The 19,054-nt window shown below is 37.2% G+C and overlaps 1 protein-coding gene across 1 annotated transcript in view; it reads left to right on the top strand.

Annotated features, from left to right (window-relative positions):
* The window catches only part of LOC140240926 (voltage-dependent calcium channel subunit alpha-2/delta-1-like), a 111,801-nt gene that overhangs the window by 22,739 nt on the left and 70,008 nt on the right, over positions 1 to 19,054 (top strand). The window contains exons 7-10 of the mRNA XM_072320701.1: positions 14,677 to 14,740; positions 16,146 to 16,196; positions 17,751 to 17,850; positions 18,589 to 18,657. Of these exons, the coding sequence (XP_072176802.1) occupies positions 14,677 to 14,740; positions 16,146 to 16,196; positions 17,751 to 17,850; positions 18,589 to 18,657 (284 nt within the window). The remainder of the gene's footprint in view (positions 1 to 14,676; positions 14,741 to 16,145; positions 16,197 to 17,750; positions 17,851 to 18,588; positions 18,658 to 19,054) is intronic.

The following is a 19,054-nucleotide window of genomic DNA, read 5'->3' as shown; positions in this document are numbered from 1 at the left end:
TCATCATATGGGAATTTGTCCTTCCCAGTTACATCTGACTGGACTTCTGAGGGAGAGAGAAAGGGTGAGAGAAAGGGTGAGAGAAGAGAGAGAGGGAGGGAGGGAGAGAGAGAGTGTGTGTGTCTGTGTGTGTCTGTGACACTACCAAGTATATTGTTGTATCACATAACACAGTGGAATATACACTGTATGCTATGAGTGACTGCCTGTGAGGCATTGTGTAAAATGAAAGGGTATCTGCAGCAAAGCCATGTGCCCTGCATTGCAAGCCTGTGTGACAGTGACCATATCAAATGTCCTATCCGGCCTCTTAAAATGTCCCATAGACATTTTGCTGAGAGGCAGACTATTTGTAGAATACTTATTGTACAAGAGTTTTATCATCATTTCTTCTTCTTCTTCTTCTTCTTTTTTTTTTTTAAGGAAATGAATGGTATTTTACCAAAGCCAGTCTTCATACTAATTTGACACTGTGACATGTATGTAAACAGTGAATAATATCACAGCTTTTTCTTTAGACACATGCATTAAATCTTCTTAAATCGACACATCTATTCAACCATAATTGTTATTGATTGAAGGAATTGTAAGAGGGATTTACAGTGTATGCATACAGAGATGGTAAAATGCAGCTTCCTTTTGCTTATTATGGGCTGATTGCATTGCATTTTGAGAACACATGACCAGTTTAGACCCACTGAATCTGACTTCTAAAGGGACAGCTTCTCTACCTCATTGAACAATTAAAAAAGAGGAAGAGAATACCAATAGCAATAGTGTCACAGTATGCACAGGTGATTTTTGGTATATGAGTGATGCATTGCATTTGTGTGTGTGTGTGTGTGTGTGTGTGTGTGTGTGTGTGTGTGTGTGTGTGTGTGTGTGTGTGTCTGTGTGTGTGTATGTGTGCAGAAAAGGATTTTAGGATTTGTGAGAAAGAGGGTTTAGAGGATAGGCAATGGATTAGAGCATATTGTGGGTAAGGCTGCTTTCACATAGAAGTATTCGGTATTCGCTATTCGCTATTCGCTATTCAGTATTCGCTATTCGAGCACCGAATACACCATCACCCGCACCGTCAACTCACCATCCCATGTAGTGAGGATTTCTTCCTCCTACATCCCAGCAAATCTTATTAACAATTTCTAAACTGCATCAGAATGTCAGTTTACATGCTTATTTTTGCTAAAGGGCAAATCCAGACCAAAATTGTCATTATTTCATAAACGAGAGATGGTATACGCTGCAAGAAAATCGAACAAGCTCGATTCCCACTTTGCTATACTTTTCGCAGCTATTCGTACTTTCGAATAGTGCCCTCTTATGTGAACCGGTGTGAGGAAATCCTATCGTTCGATTCAAGCTATTTGCGTGCCCTCGAAAAACGAGCCCGAATACCCGAATAGTATACTTCTATGTGAACGCAGCCTAATGAACACTGTTATCAAATACCAACTGATATTGCTGCCACAGGGATAAGAATAGTTATGTGGGTGAAACTGTAATTTGTGAGCATCAGTAGTACTGATTGTTCCACAGCTGGGCAAGGGTCTAACTCTGGGTTCTTCAGTTCTGACATTTTCAAAGCAGACACTCAGTAACACTCTTGAACTGTCCCCGAGAACAGAAGAGTGCTTACAGTCAAATATGAACAGGTCTTTATCCAGTTACTCACTTTTTACATCTGCCACGCTCTATCTCTTTCAGCTGGGCCATACATAGATGGCTTATATGACGCCCGTTTGCGGAAATGGTAAATTTGATTTGGTTTTGAATGGGCCCGATCATCTGGTTGTCCACAAGAGACAGCTAGATGATAGTCATGATTTATCGTTTGTTGCCCGGACCTTGTTGTTTGCACTTGTCAATCTTTTACCTTTATTTGTACTAACATCACCATAACAATTAATACAAAGAGGACCTCAATTCTGTGTATGGTCAATCAGGAAATGATTGACATATCTAGTGGTGTTCGTCAGTGAGTGGTCTTTATTTTTTTTTTTCTCCTCTTATGTTTGATTGATGTTAGAAACTTGAGAGTGCAGTATATTGATAGTATTTTCATCCAAAGCACTTTATGGGATTCATATATATATATATATATATATATATATACATACATACACATGTATATAGAGGTGTGTGTTTTTTTTTTTTTTTTTTTTTTTGGGGGGGATCAAAGTCTATTGTTAACTTTGTTGCAAGGGGTTAAAATGTGAATCTGCAATACAGAATAAAGCTTTGCTAATATGCAGCAACTTCCTGCAGAAGTAATGGAAGACTTGCCCCCTTCCGTTCCCCCTTCCTTGCTCCCCCCCCCCAAAAAAAAAAAAAAAAAATCAACCAAGAGGGATATTGCATTAGTTCTAATGATGATGAATAAGCTGAATTTGTGTTATGAATTATCCCAGAAGTTTTGCATAAAGCAACAATGCAGCAAAATTTAGACACACATATAAAAGTTAAAAGCAAGCATGTGGCTTTATTCAATGTCATCTTCAAACTTCCAGCTGCTAAGAGAGACTGGCTGCAAATAAAAAATTGAACCCAGTCCTCAATGGAGCATGAAAACTTTATACTCACCTGCTATCCATATTGGCTTGGTTTTAAAGCAGTAAGAAAGTATGAAACTAAATATTCAGAAACTAATCCCGGCATGAATTCAGCCATTTTGTTTTCCCACCTGTTGGGTCACATGCGTGAGACCAATCTGATGCAAAGACAAAGAGTAAAATCTTGCAGTCTTGTCTGAGCATTGTATACCTAATTATAGTAGTAGTGATTGCTGTGTTGTGCGTGTGTGTGTGTGAATTTGAATGTCTACTTGATATTTTTCAGACTTATGGTGACTATTCTTTCTGCATCCATTCATCACAATGCTGATTTCAGTGTACATTGCATTTATCATCCAAAGTCAACTATCATGGTTTCATCAGCCCTCCGTTATCAGGCCCAGGCTGGTTTATAGATGCTTCTATAAACCACAATTGTCATGAATTTTGCAAGTCAACAGTTATCTCTAAAGTATAGGGGAAAAATATGTGCCATGACACTAATTTATACAAGGTATGTATCAGCTATTCATTCTGATACTGATGAAGGTATACTGTACATTGCATTCATCCAGCTCGCCTTATCATGATGCGATCTGCTCTCTATATATTCTGAAAGTTGACACAGAACTGGTCGCAGGTTTTCAGATGCTGTATATGCCATATTTTGCATGGTTGCTGTATTTTCTGAAATTTTGTTAGTCAAGGAGTGTTTGCAAAATACATACAATGTACATCAAAAAGCAAAGTGTTGTTGCTGCTAGCACAAATGTAATTTGTGTCGTCTCTGAGAAGGTAAAATGCAAAGTTTACATCTTGAAGAGAGATGATACATATTCCTTATTCTGTCATGCAATCATGAATTCTAACACTCCCGAGATTGTCTGACATGTCCCAATTTGCAAAATATCTTCTTCTCTTTTTTTGGTAGAATTTTCAAGTGCTTTTTAAGACTCCACTATATTATTATCATATTCATGAAATGTATGGCGTATAGGTACATTACGGCACATTTATCCAAAAATCACATTTATCATCTGGGACATACCTACTTCATGGAACATGTGAATTTTTAAAGACACAGAAAAAGGAAAGGATAATGGTGTCCTTGGCAAGGTGCAATGGAATCAAAAAATATCTCCATGCGTGTATTACTCTTCTTGCATTGTGAGATTTACTTTAATGTGCAGGCATTATTCCAAGGTGCACAACATGCTGACTCCAATCTTTTCTCCTGGCAAACTCTTGGTGGAAGGATGGTATTGCAGCAGGAAATCATTTTTTTTTTTTTTTTAATCAGAGTATAGCAGTAATAATGAGCTTCACAACGCTTTTGTGGTCCATATCACCCAAACAGGCACCCATGCACACATTCATGTACAAGTTTATATGTGCATGTATCCTCAGTGATGTAGAGAACACACATCTACATTGTATATTCTGATACTAAAAATGTGAATGTAAGTAGCAGGTATGTCTTATTCGCCTGTTGCGTATTAGATGCTATGAGGGTATATTCTGTTTCAGCGAACTTGGATAATTGGCATCAGATACTGTATTCGTGTCTCTATTGTTATGAATTCTGTATCATTTTGGATGCATCCTACCTTCACCTGCTCACATCATTCATATAGTTCAAATATTTTTCTCCAACTACGAATGCAATTGCTACCGCAACCAGTGTAGATGTAAGTTTCTTTTATGTTAAAGAAGATTATGAAAACTTTATGACAGCAGCAAGAGCAGTAAAGAAGAGAAAGTAATGAGGCAGTTTCACTGGTTTTTGGTTCAAGTGACAAAACCATACAAACCTGGCTGAAGAAATTATGATTCAATAATTGCATAATGCACAATGCATTTTTTGCTTTGGCTGAAGGGAATACAGGAACAAAACAATTACAGTAGCAACAACAACAAAACCACAAACAAAACATTACGCTTACATAACACATTGGAATGATATTTCACCGCAATCCAGCGCTGACTTTATTCTCTTGCGGTGGAGCTGCACTTCATACTTCATGTATTCATGCAAGATGACTGTCATCAATATACTAAAAAAAAAAAGCAAGAGTTCCATTGAAATCATACAGTACATGCAATAGAAATGTTACAGAGTATTACATTTTAACACAGTAATATCTGTATCACAGACGAATGAAAATTCTCCAGTAGTTTTTTACTCTATAAAAAGATACCATAAGACATGCCTTTGGATGAATTATTAATCGACAGCAAGCCCATTCCCCTTAAAATTTGTTTTTGTTTAATAGGTATTTAATTCTGCAATTATTAAAAGGAAGTTATCGGCAGTGAATTCTTCTTTATTCATTTTGACAAATTAGAAATTCTGTAGGAAAAGTTTTTGCACAGGTTAACAGGAAACTTGTTATGGGATGACATGACCGCATCATAATTGTAGTACAAAAACATTTAAACCTTTCAGATTTTATTTTTTTTTTTTTACCTTAAGTTTCGTACTTCATGTATGACATCAGTGATCCCAATGACGCTTCTTGTGTCATGTTCTGTCTAACAGTATGTTATTGTGTTTTGTTTGTTCGATTTATTGCAGTGGACGTGATTGCATAGTGGACTCTTAGTTTTAACCTGTTGAGGATGGGTTGATTTTGCTGCAACATGCATTTCCTGTAGACATTGCCCAAGTTTACTCTGGACTCATCATCAACGGGTTAAGGGGGACTGGGATAGGGTGGATATTGACGGCTGTGCATGAGGCATAGTGACAGAGTTTGCCTTTAAAAGAAAATGTGGCAACTGTGCTCGTGGTTAATGAGGAAGAGCTTTTTTTTTTGAATTTTTTTGTTGTAATTTTCATATATTGTTTACCACGCTGTGTTTGTAGACTTACAGACTGGCACAAAATAAAATGTTTGATAACCTTTCTCTCTCTCTCTATCTAGTATATCTATCTATCTTTCTCTCACTTTCTCTCCTTGTCAACCTTGTGTTGTTTTGAATATTAGTCAAAGAAATCCACCTGTTGCCAGTAATGTCTTCTTTGCACTGCCTCCTGTCAAATAAATCCTTGGGTCATATTGTCATTTGTCCTTCAGTATGTACATTATGTATCCTTCTTACTGTTTGATAAATGCATAAGCCTTGGGTATTCTTCAAGGCATCTTATGTCAAGTTTTTATTTCTTTTTCAGGTGTTTTGAATCCCACTCAAATAACAATGTCAGACCTCATGGTCATCATTGAAACTATTTCATGTTTTGAAAGAAATTTCCCCATAGCAGGCCTCTGGCAAATTGCTGTCTTTCTTCTGATATAAATGTATGTATGTTACTGATGGTCTCTGCATCTTTTAATCACAAAACTTGGAGAGCCTTTATGCCATGGTCAGTGGCCCTAATTTTTGGTCAAATTTCAGATTAAAAAATCAAATGGCATGATTTATATAGCAAATAATTTGAGAGATCTTCACTTTTGTAAATTTCATGAGCGAGTGGTATTGATGAATTCAAAAACATGAAAAAAAAATATTAATTCTGGTTCTGACATGAATGCTTGGTGACGTGCACACATACATTTCTTTGTTTGGTACTGTATTCCACAATCGCAAATTCAACCACTCGCAAAATTGTTGGGAAATTCTAATTTGCGAAAAATTAGACTTGCTAAAAATGTGTGTCATATGCAGTACTCATCTTGTGCTCCAATAACCATAGAGTACCATAGAGCATCTTGTTGATTCTTTACCAAGAGTGATAGTGTTTCATATTTAATCCTTTACAAACTTCAGCAAGAAATGTCACATGTACTTGTATCTCTGAAAGACATATCAGCTGCTGTTATTCAGAGTTCACAGAAATTGCAAATCTCAGCCACTGGATGCTGCTTGAAGTGTTGGTTTTCGAATGTTCATGGTGTTTTGAGTAAATTTCTTCAAGAGACATTGACCATGGCAGTTCTTCTGCTATTTATAGCTTTCCATCCAATTATATACATTTGTATTGTCCAGAATGTATGCTTACAAGTATGTGTGAGATATATCATGGCCTCAGGGCTCTGCATCATGTTCATGTACACGTTGTATCATGTGCTATTACTTCGTTTCTCCCTCCTAAATATGCTCCCTCTCATTGTAGCTCGCCAGTCTGCTGATGATGAGGTTTCTTTTACCTATGATGCCAGAACAAGGCCATGGTAAAAAAAAAAATGATAAAAAACAAACATAAGTATATGGATATATTGACCAGGTGGTTCAATTTTCACCAGCTCTTTAAAATCCTACAGCAAACCAGTCCAACCCCTCCCCCCCCCCTTCATCTTCCATTTTTAATTCAGACCCTCCCTCTCTCTAGAAAAGCATTGGTACATAACTCAATGTGTGTGTGTGTCTTTTTCTCCCTGTTTCCCCCGGGCCACCCATGTGTTGCACTAAAACCTTCAAGATAGATGTGGTCATTATAGCTATTTCAGGGTTGTGAGGGCTCTCGTTGAATGTGCAGACTTAACATGAATGTATTTAAGTGAGAGGAATTTCTATTTTCCTGACATAGCAAACCTTTTCAGAGCAAAATTTGTGGCAGATAATGAAATGTACAGAAATGACAAACAAAAGTATATGTAATTTGCCATCAAATTTTGATCAGACAGGGTCCGTTGACTAGTAGAATTGCAATTCATACTAATTATGTTAATTCAGTCTGATTATACTTTATTTCCATTAAAGAAAATATAATACATCAGGCAAAGTATTTACTTTTGCCAAATTATATTGTTTAACATTTTGTAAGAAGCACAAGTCAAAATACAATACAATATATATACACAAATGAATGTATAATGAGAGAAACAATGCATACGTTGCAGTGGTAACAAAAAGTAAATACAGCAATGGAAGAGAGTGATGTACTGAATAGTAGAGATTGAAAGGAATAGATCACTCAAAAAAATCTGCCAGTAACATCCAAAATGTATTTATGTACAGTTAGAACATTTGATAACTGAAATATATGACGCAGGTAATATAAAAGCATTTCGTAAATTGATAGTACTTGATGTAAGGTACATAGGAAGTGCAAACTTTAAATAAGATATCAATACCTTGGCACAGACACTACAAAACAGAGCTTGATCAGCAGAAAATGTGTCTTTGATTGCAAGGTGATTTATATTGTAGTGTTTTTGTTTTTTTTTAAATCAAAAACTTTGAAGAAGATTATAGGCTTGAAACAAGTGCCGTATGAGAATTCTGTAACATAACTTTCCAAAAACCCCTGTCTACTAGAGCACATTGCAACACCTATTAGAGAAAAAAGAGAAGTAGTCCCACCTCACATCCAATGACCCCATGGAAGACCAGCTTAATGTAGCTGAATATGGGCTATCCAGCCATCTTCTCAGATGGAAATGAACAAACAAAACAAACAAAAACAAATAACAAAAGGGGGAGATTTGACTGTCCAACAGAAAACCCACTGGTAGAGTTGACACAATAATTGATCATGTCACTTGTGTGGAAATATCTATGTGGGTTCAAGTAAGTACAATTTTAATTTCTGCAAGGTTTTTGAAAAATAATTATGGTAAAACTGTGCTTACTGGACTGCTTAGTGATTTTCAGTGAATGGACAAACATAACTGAGTACACAAACACACAAAAGTTATGATAGTTAAATGCTGAAGTTTACTGTATGCCCATGACCAAAATCATGCTACTGAATAACTTGCCAAATGACCATATTACTGACACTACATGGTTAAAAATTGAATTGTATGATATATCTAGTTGCCTACATTCATGTTTTCAAAACAGGTACATTGTAGCATTCTTATTTAATCACAATAAATTCATACATCTATACATGATTATGCAATCCTATATACAATAACAGAGCCTCTGGTCGTAATGAGGACAATGAGTTTTTTGTTTTCTTCTTTTTTTTTAACAATCTGGAAACACACTCAGCTATATAGTGCCTGCCAACCTCTTTGGTCCGGCATCTTACAGAGCACCATTTGTATTGCATGATATATCAGGTTTGTTAAGGGTTGTGACAGATTTGATACAGAGGCATGCTGTAGAAATCATTTAACCCTCATTTTTAATACTGCGTTCTGCTGACATTTTGTTTATATACACCCCATTCCCCCTCCCCCAACATTTCTTCCCATAAGGACTGAATTGAATTGAGTTAATGTGGTTAAGTGACTGAAAATAGCAGCCCAGAGGCTGAACTACTTTCAGTTTTTCAGGATACTAATGTGGTGGTCCATCTGTCCTTCTGGAGATCATGGAATTAAAATCATGACAGCGGAGTCTTGATTATGAAGTGAAGATGACCTGCTCGTTAGTTCCTGGATGTGGGGAGTGATTAACTTCATTACTGGTAATCAAGCTGAGGGAGTTTATAGTTGATAGTTTGTAGCATTAAAGGTCATCTCCATAAACTGGTCCAATTCCCCCCCCCCCCCAATTTCTTGTTGCATTATGGTACTGGGCCCCTTAACATCTCTACTCATGATTACTGCAATATACCCCAATAATGAACATGTACTACACCTGTACTTCTCTAGCTTAGCATTTGCCAACACGATTAAAGGCGCATAGTCCCGGTAGTGTAGAGGGCACTGTTGATGATACTGCCGATCACCTTTAGCATTGATACGAAGATTGCCGAGTAAAGCACGTAGATGTTGCTAAGTAACATTGCCTTCGTTGTCTTTGCGCATCACGCAGTCTGTAGTAATGCCAGGGTGTGTGTATATGTGCTTCTTATTATGACATCACAACAGAAGTTTGCTAAAGCTGTCATCCCCCTCAGCCGAATCATGGGGTGAACTGTGATCAGACCACTGACTACAGTGGATCAGACTTCTTCGGACTCGGGGAAGTGGGTCACAGCGTAAGAGCTAAAGAGGAGCCGATAGCATAGGTCTCCATAGGAAACTTGCTCAGTGCGCCCGCGTACGCATTTGGCTAAACCACCGGGACCATGTGCCTTTAAAAGAAAACTGTACTGACATTTTCTAATTGTCTGATAATTCTAATCTACATTTTTTTGATGCCTACAACTGGAAAGAGAGGATTCTAAAACCCAGGATAAGCCTGTAATAATTTTTTGAAAAAAATGAAAACGAGCAAGCCATGGAACGATCCACACAATTTGGCATACGTCACAGGTGCCACCCTCCGACTTTAGCAAAACGAACTACACATGTCAATTTACTGATGAAATCTCACATGAAGTACTGCAAAAACTGTTATTTAATAAAATTGCATTATGGAGCTGAAATAAACATGTTATACAATATTAATTAATTTTTAAAAGGAATCTCTTCAAAAGCTTTTTATTTAGATAAAATTTGTGGGGAATATTCCAGATATGCAAAATGAAATTGGCATCATTGTCCGAACGTGCTGCCCATAGAAAACTGTGTGTAAGTAACGTTGCACTAACTATATACTATGCATTGATGATGATGAGCGATAATGGTTCGACAGTTCAAACTTATCTAACGAAGATGAGGACTGAGTGATAGTCAACGGCAATCACGGTTTACGCCTAGTTAGAAGAAAACGGCACCCAGTACACATAGACTCTAGACTAGAACTAGGACTAAGACTAGTGAGCAGTCAAGGACCGAGTAGATTCTAACGTTACGTGGCAGTTCAAGTCTTGATGAGTAGGCCCCTACACTCACTCGCCGCCCCATCGACAGCTGTACGTGCACAGCGCTAATAGGCACAGCGTAAACGTTATAGTATACATACCCCTGCTGCCAGAACTTGAAGAAAGTCCAGACGAAAGTCCAGACTCCAGATCCAGATCTGGACCCTTGTCCTGCAGACACTGTTGTTCCTGTGCTGAATTTTTCAGGTAAGGTATCTGCTTTATGGATTTCCAATGTTTTGTAGTCGAGATAAATCTCATGGTGGTCGTATTAACACCAAGGACTAGATCTAGATCTAGTTTAGTTTTAGTAGGACCCATACCTCGGAAGAGTGCCTGACCACGTAGATACTAACAGTGCCACCGCTTCGCGATTCAAGCGCTGGTGTAGGTATAGTGCTAGCGTACTTCCATATCCATGTAGATGTCTCAAAATTCACTTAACCAAATTGCACCAAAATCACAGGAAATACTCTATGACTCATGTCCACTTGCTCACGCTAATTGGAACCAAATCGCAAGTCGGGAAGCGTAAGTGAAGTTGTCGACTTTCCTGTCATCGCTAAAAATAATCTGCTCTGTACGACTAAACAAGAGTGATCGCGACATAGGCCCTACCTGCCTGCGCACGCACAGACTGAAGTTAGCCATGTAATATGATGAGACAAATCTTTCAAGTAGTCGGGAGCACAAAATCAATTTATAAATTATTTGAGCTAAGTCGAATGAAAAATATAGTTCGTAAATCACACAAATCGCCAAAATCATGACATTTTTTAGTTTAGTTCCCGCGTAAATTCCCCGTCGCAAAGTACTAGTCGGCTAACTTCAGTTCTAGATTGTGCATGTCGCGTTTACCATGATCTCTCGCGAAGAGTGAGTTTTTTTTGAGTGACGACTTGAAAGTCGGCGTCAATATTGATACTTCTCGATTACCAATTTCGTTCAAATATAAGACAGTATTTTGAAATATGCTTAGAAGTATATCCTGTAATTTTGGTGCGATTTGGTTCAGCGAAATTTGAGACAGCTGCATGAATAGGACAGTACACAAGTGCCGCCTGCTAGCTAAATTGGGCCTAAGCGTCGTCTGCTACTCGGTACGATTTAACGCACACGTATGCGAGAGCTTGTAATCAGTGATATAGTTGGCACCTGTGACGTCACGACATCCGGGCTCGTCAGCTCATTAGCATAATTCTCACCCAAAAAGTTCAGTTATTAACATGAAATTACGGGCTAAATCGTTATGAAATTTTGATTCTGTTTGCACCGCTGGGTGTTTTAGAATTAAAAGAACAACATATAAAAAAATAAAAAAACCGGTACAATGCCCTTTTAAGGCAGCATATTGTACATGCATCATATGAGGTGAAGTAGAGTACCGGTATGCAGAGTCTTTTTTTTTTTTTTGCCTGATTTCTTGCTGCTTCATGGTACCAGATACCTTAACATCTCTTCTCCTGGTAGCGTGCAATATACCCAATTAATGAATGTGTACCACCGCTCTGACTGAGTAAAGGCAGCACGGTGTGCTGGAATCATACGTGGTGAATTTAGAGTACATAGGCAAAGTCTCACATGTCATTCGGAGAAGCAACACTGTGTCCATCAGAAGCACCAAGGTTGAATCTCATATAGGTGTGCTAATGGTGGTGGGGCAGTGCTGTTGAGTATTACGACACTTACGCTGCTTAGGCGTGGCATTATTTTTGCATATTGTGTATAATATATCAGCATTAATGTACCATGCTCAAACAGACATTTTGCTGCAATAGTATCAGCAGTCACTTTCTGTAGATATACATGTCCAATGTGTAGTGTGTGAACATATATTATGCAGGGATTGTATTCACCAAACATTTGGTATTAAAACTGATCACCTGTTTGGGGTTGCTGTGATTGTTGATGCTTGCTGACTATAACAAAAATAACCACCACTTTTTTTTTTTTTTTAAATTAATGAGGATAACTGGTTGATCCTATCCCCATATTTTCTGATCTGTTGTTTGCGGTGTTTGGAAACAAGGTTATTAAGCTAATACCAGCTACTCTGCTCTTCAATCTTCCTTCATATAATCAAGTGTGTGAAGAGGACAGCTCTAAATATTTCATCAGGCTTAGATGTGAAACTAACACTTTGACATTGTATTTATTCCCCCACTAATGTGTGTGCCTAACATTCTTTGATTATTAAAAAAACTAAACAACAACAATGAAAAACACCTAACATTTACCTCTCCACTTTTTCAGTGGATATGATATTTTTTTTTCCACTTTACACTTGTAATGAATGTTGATTCATTTGGCATCTGTTCGCATCATGTTTTTGATACTGGGTTTCCTTAAACTGCAAGACATGACACGATGTAAATGACCCTTTCTGGTATGCATGACAGAGAAGTATGACAACTTTCAGTGCATGTTGAATGCAGTTTTGGAAATTTGACAATAACTTTTCAAACCATAGGGACAGATAGACACTTACTTTTTTTTTTCTGAGTACATGCCTTTCATTTGAAGAAATATGCACATGCCCCATTTATGGTTACATGCATTGCATACATGTATATATTTGATGTAACACAAGATATACTGATTTTATGATGAAGATTAATGGATATTCTTGCAATTGTTTGTGATTGTATTTAAGCTCATTAAAGTTTTTGCCAGATTAACTCCTTGCTCCTCAGTTTATGGTTTGAAGAGACAATGAGGTTGCCATTGGGGCCTTAATACTGACAATTTTTTATGAAAAAGACATAGAATTCCTCCTTGATAAACTGCAATCTGGAGGAAAATAAATTTTTGCAGACACAAAAAAATAAAGCATTAAAGCTTGCAGGAGGATACAACCATCTCTATTGGAGTGTATATGTTTCACCAATGTTATATCAATGCTATTCCATATTAATACCTCACACTTTCCTTTACCTTGCATATGTGTCAAATCACCATTGGGGTCCTGTTGCAAATGACTCTAGTTCATTGAATCTAATGCAATTTGGTTTTTGGCCCATGTATAAGAGCCAAATATAATGATGCGTTCTGAGATTTGTACTTGATTTTGCTGTCTGCAGTCGCTTGCAAATACTTCACCCATTGAGCCCTATGTACGTTCCTGTTACCCCGTCCGAAATCAGAGCCAGAAGTGACGTAACTCTCAGAGCAGAGGTGTTGGGTACTATGCCTACTTCAGAATTTCTGTGGCTTATATAGACCCATTCACCCCTTCTTGAATGTTCTGTAATTTGCTCCAACCTGAGGCTACATACTTCTACCTACTTGTGAGTTCAAGACCATTCCAGAAATCCTAGCTGACTCACTGTCTAACTATGTGCAAAATTACCAATCACATTGGGCTACAAGGACAGTGTATGGATTGTATTACATCATCCCTAAAAATAACTACCAATCATGTTAGGCTACAAGTACAGTGCATCACTCAGCCAAATATGTAGGCACTTCCTAGATCATTCTAGATTGGGTGAGCCATGTTGTATTTCCTGTCACATGTATGCATGTACTGTAGCTATACCAAATAGAAAGTTCTCCACTTATCTGGTCAACCTGTATACATACACACATTTAAAACAACCATGCAGACAGTACATCATACATGCAGAAATACTAGAACTTAGAAGGTACTAGTACATTCATGACACCATCCCCCATGGGAAAAAGAAAGCGTTGCTGTAGCAAGGGTTTCTTTTACCTTCACAATTTCTCCTTGTTACTTACAGTGTATGTAGTGTAAAACCCAAGTTAAGCAGCAATAATCACATACTATCACATGCCATTGTGACTAACTATCTATGAATCAATTCCATGATTTCTTTTCATGGATACCATTTACAATGATATTGCTTGGATTCTCTGAGCTTATACAATCATATCCAACTCAAATTGCATACATCAGTAATAGATATGCTAAACGCATAAGTGATATGCGGTGACAACTTTTCACCCTTAAATTCTAATATGCTATCCACTACCTATGTCACACCAACTTTCACCATGTTGACATGACACACCCTCTGATCTTTGCATCTGTCTGGTGTACTGATCACATAATTCACATTATCAAATTTTTCTCTTCCGAGCCAATTCCATCTCACACAATTTCATTTGGTGCTCCATTTCAAGTTTCTGCATATCCATTTCCATTTCTCTTTCCTTCATTTCGATTTCTCTAGCTCTTTGCTCTCTTTCTATTTCTGTAGCCTTTTCTCTTCCCTTCATTTCCATTTCTCTAGCCCGTTCCCTTTCCTGCATTTCCAAAATGTGTCATTAGCTTTGTATGAAAGTAGGTTGCCATTGGGGAAAATGACAAGAGTTAAGCAACAGAGCCCAGGTGATATGATCCATAATCCTGCAAGTCATTACTAACCCCACTGCCAGATCATTACATTGTCATGCACTGGTTCATCTGTCCCTTAACTAACATGGTTAGACTCCTTCCCCCATTCCCTCTTTCAGCGAAGGAGTGGATATCTGCTGGTGACCAAGACAAAGACCAGTATGATGTGCGGCGTAGGGGCTGGTAAGTGAGGCTACTAACTCTTAAGCGCAGCAAACATCTAGTCCCTACTTTCTTCTCTGGCGGAAGAGGAAAACAACAACAAACAAAATATATAAGGAGGAAAGCCATGATATTGGAAGAATAATATCAAATAAATTGTTTTGAAGAGAAACCAGAGTTTTATAATAACCCTGAAAATAAGTGTATGCTGTCAATTTGCAACTTGTTTGATCAATTCATAATACATTGCAAATTTGTAATACAGGTAGGTATGATTTCAGAGAGTGAATCTGTTTCCTGTAGTCATTGAAAAAACAAAAACTCTGAAATGGAAATGATCATTATTTTGAAGCTTTGTTTCAAAGAACGTAGAATCAAACAGCCAGTGAGTATGGTAGTTTCTTTGGCTTTATGTTTCTATGTCTGGAGGTGTATTAACAGCTGGTAGTAACAGATGGTAGAATATGACAGAAACCAAACTATTAGCCAGTACAATGATAACATGGTACTTAACAGCAGTCATATCTTTTTACTAACCCATGTGAGTGCTATGTTTCCCACACTGTATATCATTGTTGTATATGTATACCTAAATAGCTCTGTCAACTAATTTTTCCATGTATATAACTGTGCACACAAATCATTTACACATGGTTAAAACTCTCTCCATGCACTTATAGAGCAAAGTCTTCGTAACAGAGTATTCATGTACTTGGTGACATTATCTTCTCTTATGTATACGTAGTAGTTGGAGTAACTTGTAACTTTTCAACTTTAAAAAAAAAACAAACTTAGTTTTAGGCAACGTGATTTCCGTTCAGTGTTTGGAGGGAACATCTCCAGTTTTCCTAACGAGGTCAATGAAGGTATGAAAAGAGGATGGGTCATAGTTTCAATCTTCTTCACCGTATGTCTCAGAATAAAACCAGGTGTAGAAGAATTAGCCAAATTAATGTTTTGACAAGGCTTAGAAAATGAGAACTAAGTGCTCCATCCCAAGCCACTATCCTTTGATAGGTGGATGTCTTACTTAAAAATTTAAAATAAATAAAAAAAATAAAAGATGATTGAAGTTGCAAATTTCCTGCACAGTGTTACTTGTCACAAGTTTTCATAACATTTTATACTGTACTTTATGTCCCAGGGATACGTACACACCTTTTCCCAAATAAAACATCTGCATGAAGTTAATTCTTGCTAAGCTTTAATAGGCAGTAGGAAATCAACAACTAATCATTGTGCAATGTGAGCTGACTCAAAACTGATACCATTGGATTAATGTGGATTGGATTTTGCGGAAGTGTGGCAAGTTTCGTGTAGAATGGCTAGATCTCTAGAGGCAGAATTAATGATAGCACACACAAAGCATTTAATGCACATGTCTAAAAGTCTTAATCATATTACTATGTTTCTGTGTTATAAAAAGGTACATTCAAGCAACAAGTTCTCCAAAAGATGTCATGATTCTCGTTGACACGTGAGTAGAGGACACCCTCCTTATTGTTCGTGATCTATGGGATGTCATATCTTGGTACTTCGATTCGTAATTACCTGTTCAAATGCATCATGTAAATATGCTTGATTCTGCCTTGTAGCTGTTCTTCTTTGCAATATCATGGTTATCTTCAAGATCCGTCCTCAAATATTGCTCTATCATTATTAATGAGGAATGGAAGGGAAGTTTGCAAAATGTTCCAAAGAAGAAAAGGTATGTAAGGGAGGGAGAAAGAATGGTAGGATGAAAACAAGGAATAGAGATAAAAAGAGGAAGGAGTGGAAGAAAAAATCTTGAGAAAAATAGAAGGCAAACTTTCTTAAAGGACAAGTTCACCTTCATAAACATAAGGATTGAGAAAATGCAGCAATATTAGTAGAACACATCAGTGAAAGTTTGAGGAAAATTGGACAATCGATGCAAAAGTTATGAATTTTTTTAAATTTTTGTGTCGGAACTGCTGGACGAGGAGACTACTACAGCTTGTGATGTCATATGAGTACAACAGTTTAAAGAAAATGTAAAGAAAATTCAACATATTTTCATTTTTTTTTGCATAATAAAGGAGCATTTGACTTGCCTCTTTCTAAAGGTAGGGGGAATAATATTACCCATGACATATGTCGGTAACGAGTCAAGGGAATGTGTACTTTTTTCAAAAGATGAAATTTTGTGAAATTCTCTTTATATTTTCCTTATATTGTTGTACGCATGTCACATCGTACACTGCAGTAGTCTTCTCATCCAGCGGTGACTGCACGAAAACTTCAAAAATTCATAACTTTTGAACGGATTGTCCGATTTTCCTCAAACTTTCAATGATGTGTTCTACTAACATTGCTGCATTTTCTCAATCCTTATGTTTATGAATGTGGACTTGTCCTTTAACTCTTTCAGAGTTTGTAACATTCCATAGTTTAAGATGAATTGATAGATGATTAAGCACCACTGCGTCAAAAGATGTGGATCACTGACTTGACAAAAATGTGTATGGAGAGTCCACAGCTCCCATGCTTGGTACTTTAAGCTTGTAGGTTCTTACATTGATCACTCTCTGCACAATTTCGGTATCATTGTTCAGTGGGCAAAAGTCCGCCGTTCAATTGCAGCTCATTTTTTTTTTTTTTCTGATCTTGCTTTGTACGTTTTAACAAGGTCACTTCTATCTATGAGAAGATGAGGCATGGTATAGTAATTTGTAAGCAAGAATGGTGATGTCCAACAAACAGTGCTGCAAAAAAAAAACACAAAAAAAACCAAACACTAAAACTCATTGCTACAGATGTCAGCTTTGTTAGTTTGCGGTGCACCACCTACATGTATATTCTCTCTTGGATGCTTGGAGTATCGGAAATGTTGGGCCAGTTTGAGACATCGCATCTGCGAGTTCTGTTTTTTTTTTTTTTTTCAGGACCATACTCTTCCAAGAAAGAATCTACTTGGTGCAGTGCAAACTAATTGAATCATAACATCTCACCATGCACACCTACATGTAGCAGAATAGAACATCTCTATCTACTTCTTGTTTTTCAACAGGAGTGGCAGCACTTTTGGTATGACCCTTGCCATCATGAAGGTCTCCGTGTCCAAGGCACTCGACACTCTTGGCAATGATGACTTTGTTCGGGTTGCAGCTGTAAGTATGGTTGTTGTCTTTTATACGGGCCAATTACTACACACTGAAACCAATTGTACTCTATATTTATTTAATACATTCATTTGATACATGAAAGTAAATGACACAAATTGTACTCTATATTCATTAAATACATTCATTTAATGCATGAAAGTAAATATTCCCTTGACATGTTGTTCTGATAGGTTAAGGTAGATGTTATGCCCCATGCCTCCTGATGGAGCTAGGACTAATGCACTTTCTATGTCTTATGAAAATTAACTTTTGTGAAATTCCATTAGTATCAGTTTTTCTCTATGTCATTCTACTAACTGTGACATCATGATTTGTAGTGTTCCCATTAAGAGAGGACAAATCAAATGAACTAAATCTTCACAACTTCATGATGAAAGGAATGAAAGAGAATACAAAATAGTGAGTGATCACAAGTGCAATGGTTCAAGATTTCTCATGAGGTGAAAGATAGAGACCAGTTCATGTGTAACTGATTCATGATATCAATTAACTGATTCATAGTCACAGCTACTGTACGTGGTGTGTAGAAGTATTGGTCTCTGCCGCTGATTGCTTCAAAATGTAGGGAATTTATGGATCCAGGAAAAAAAAAAAAATGAGCCTAGTAGATGCATGTGCAGTGTCCTTAGTATTAGGCAGTATTCTAGGAATTTTGCATATTACATGTATCAAAGTGTGCTGAACTCTTTCTTACTTTAATGTCGCATCCCCCTTTGTTGCCAGTTCAACGACTCTGTAACAGATGTCAGCTGCTTCGACACGTTTGTCCAGGCCAACCTGAGAAACAAGAAGGTGAGAAAGATCTGGGCCCCATTTCAGAAAAGATGTTAGGATGGCAACTCTTGCTGGAATGGCAACCTACCATAGCAACAGCCAATCAGGAAGCTGGATATTCTTATGGTTACCATGACGATTGCCATTCCTGCAGGAGTTGCTACATGTACCATCTTAACTTTTTATGAAATTTGAGCCTGTTCTTGTCTGTCAAGTTGAAAGTTTGAAAGTTTATTATACTCAACAACCCCATTCAGGGTATCAGAGTCCTATATCATTAGAAGCATATATCACATTCAGCAATTCAGTTATACATTTGAAGTTTTGAATTGTTATACAAAATGTACAAAATAACCATAATGAAACAAACATGAATACAAAACAGTAGAAAAGAAAAATAAAAAAAGGATGAAAA

The sequence above is a fragment of the Diadema setosum genome, chromosome 2 (assembly GCF_964275005.1).
Source record: "Diadema setosum chromosome 2, eeDiaSeto1, whole genome shotgun sequence".
Classification (NCBI taxonomy): Eukaryota; Metazoa; Echinodermata; class Echinoidea; order Diadematoida; family Diadematidae; genus Diadema; species Diadema setosum.
Note: the sequence above shows the minus strand (reverse complement) of the source record. Positions and strands in the feature narration are given on the sequence as shown.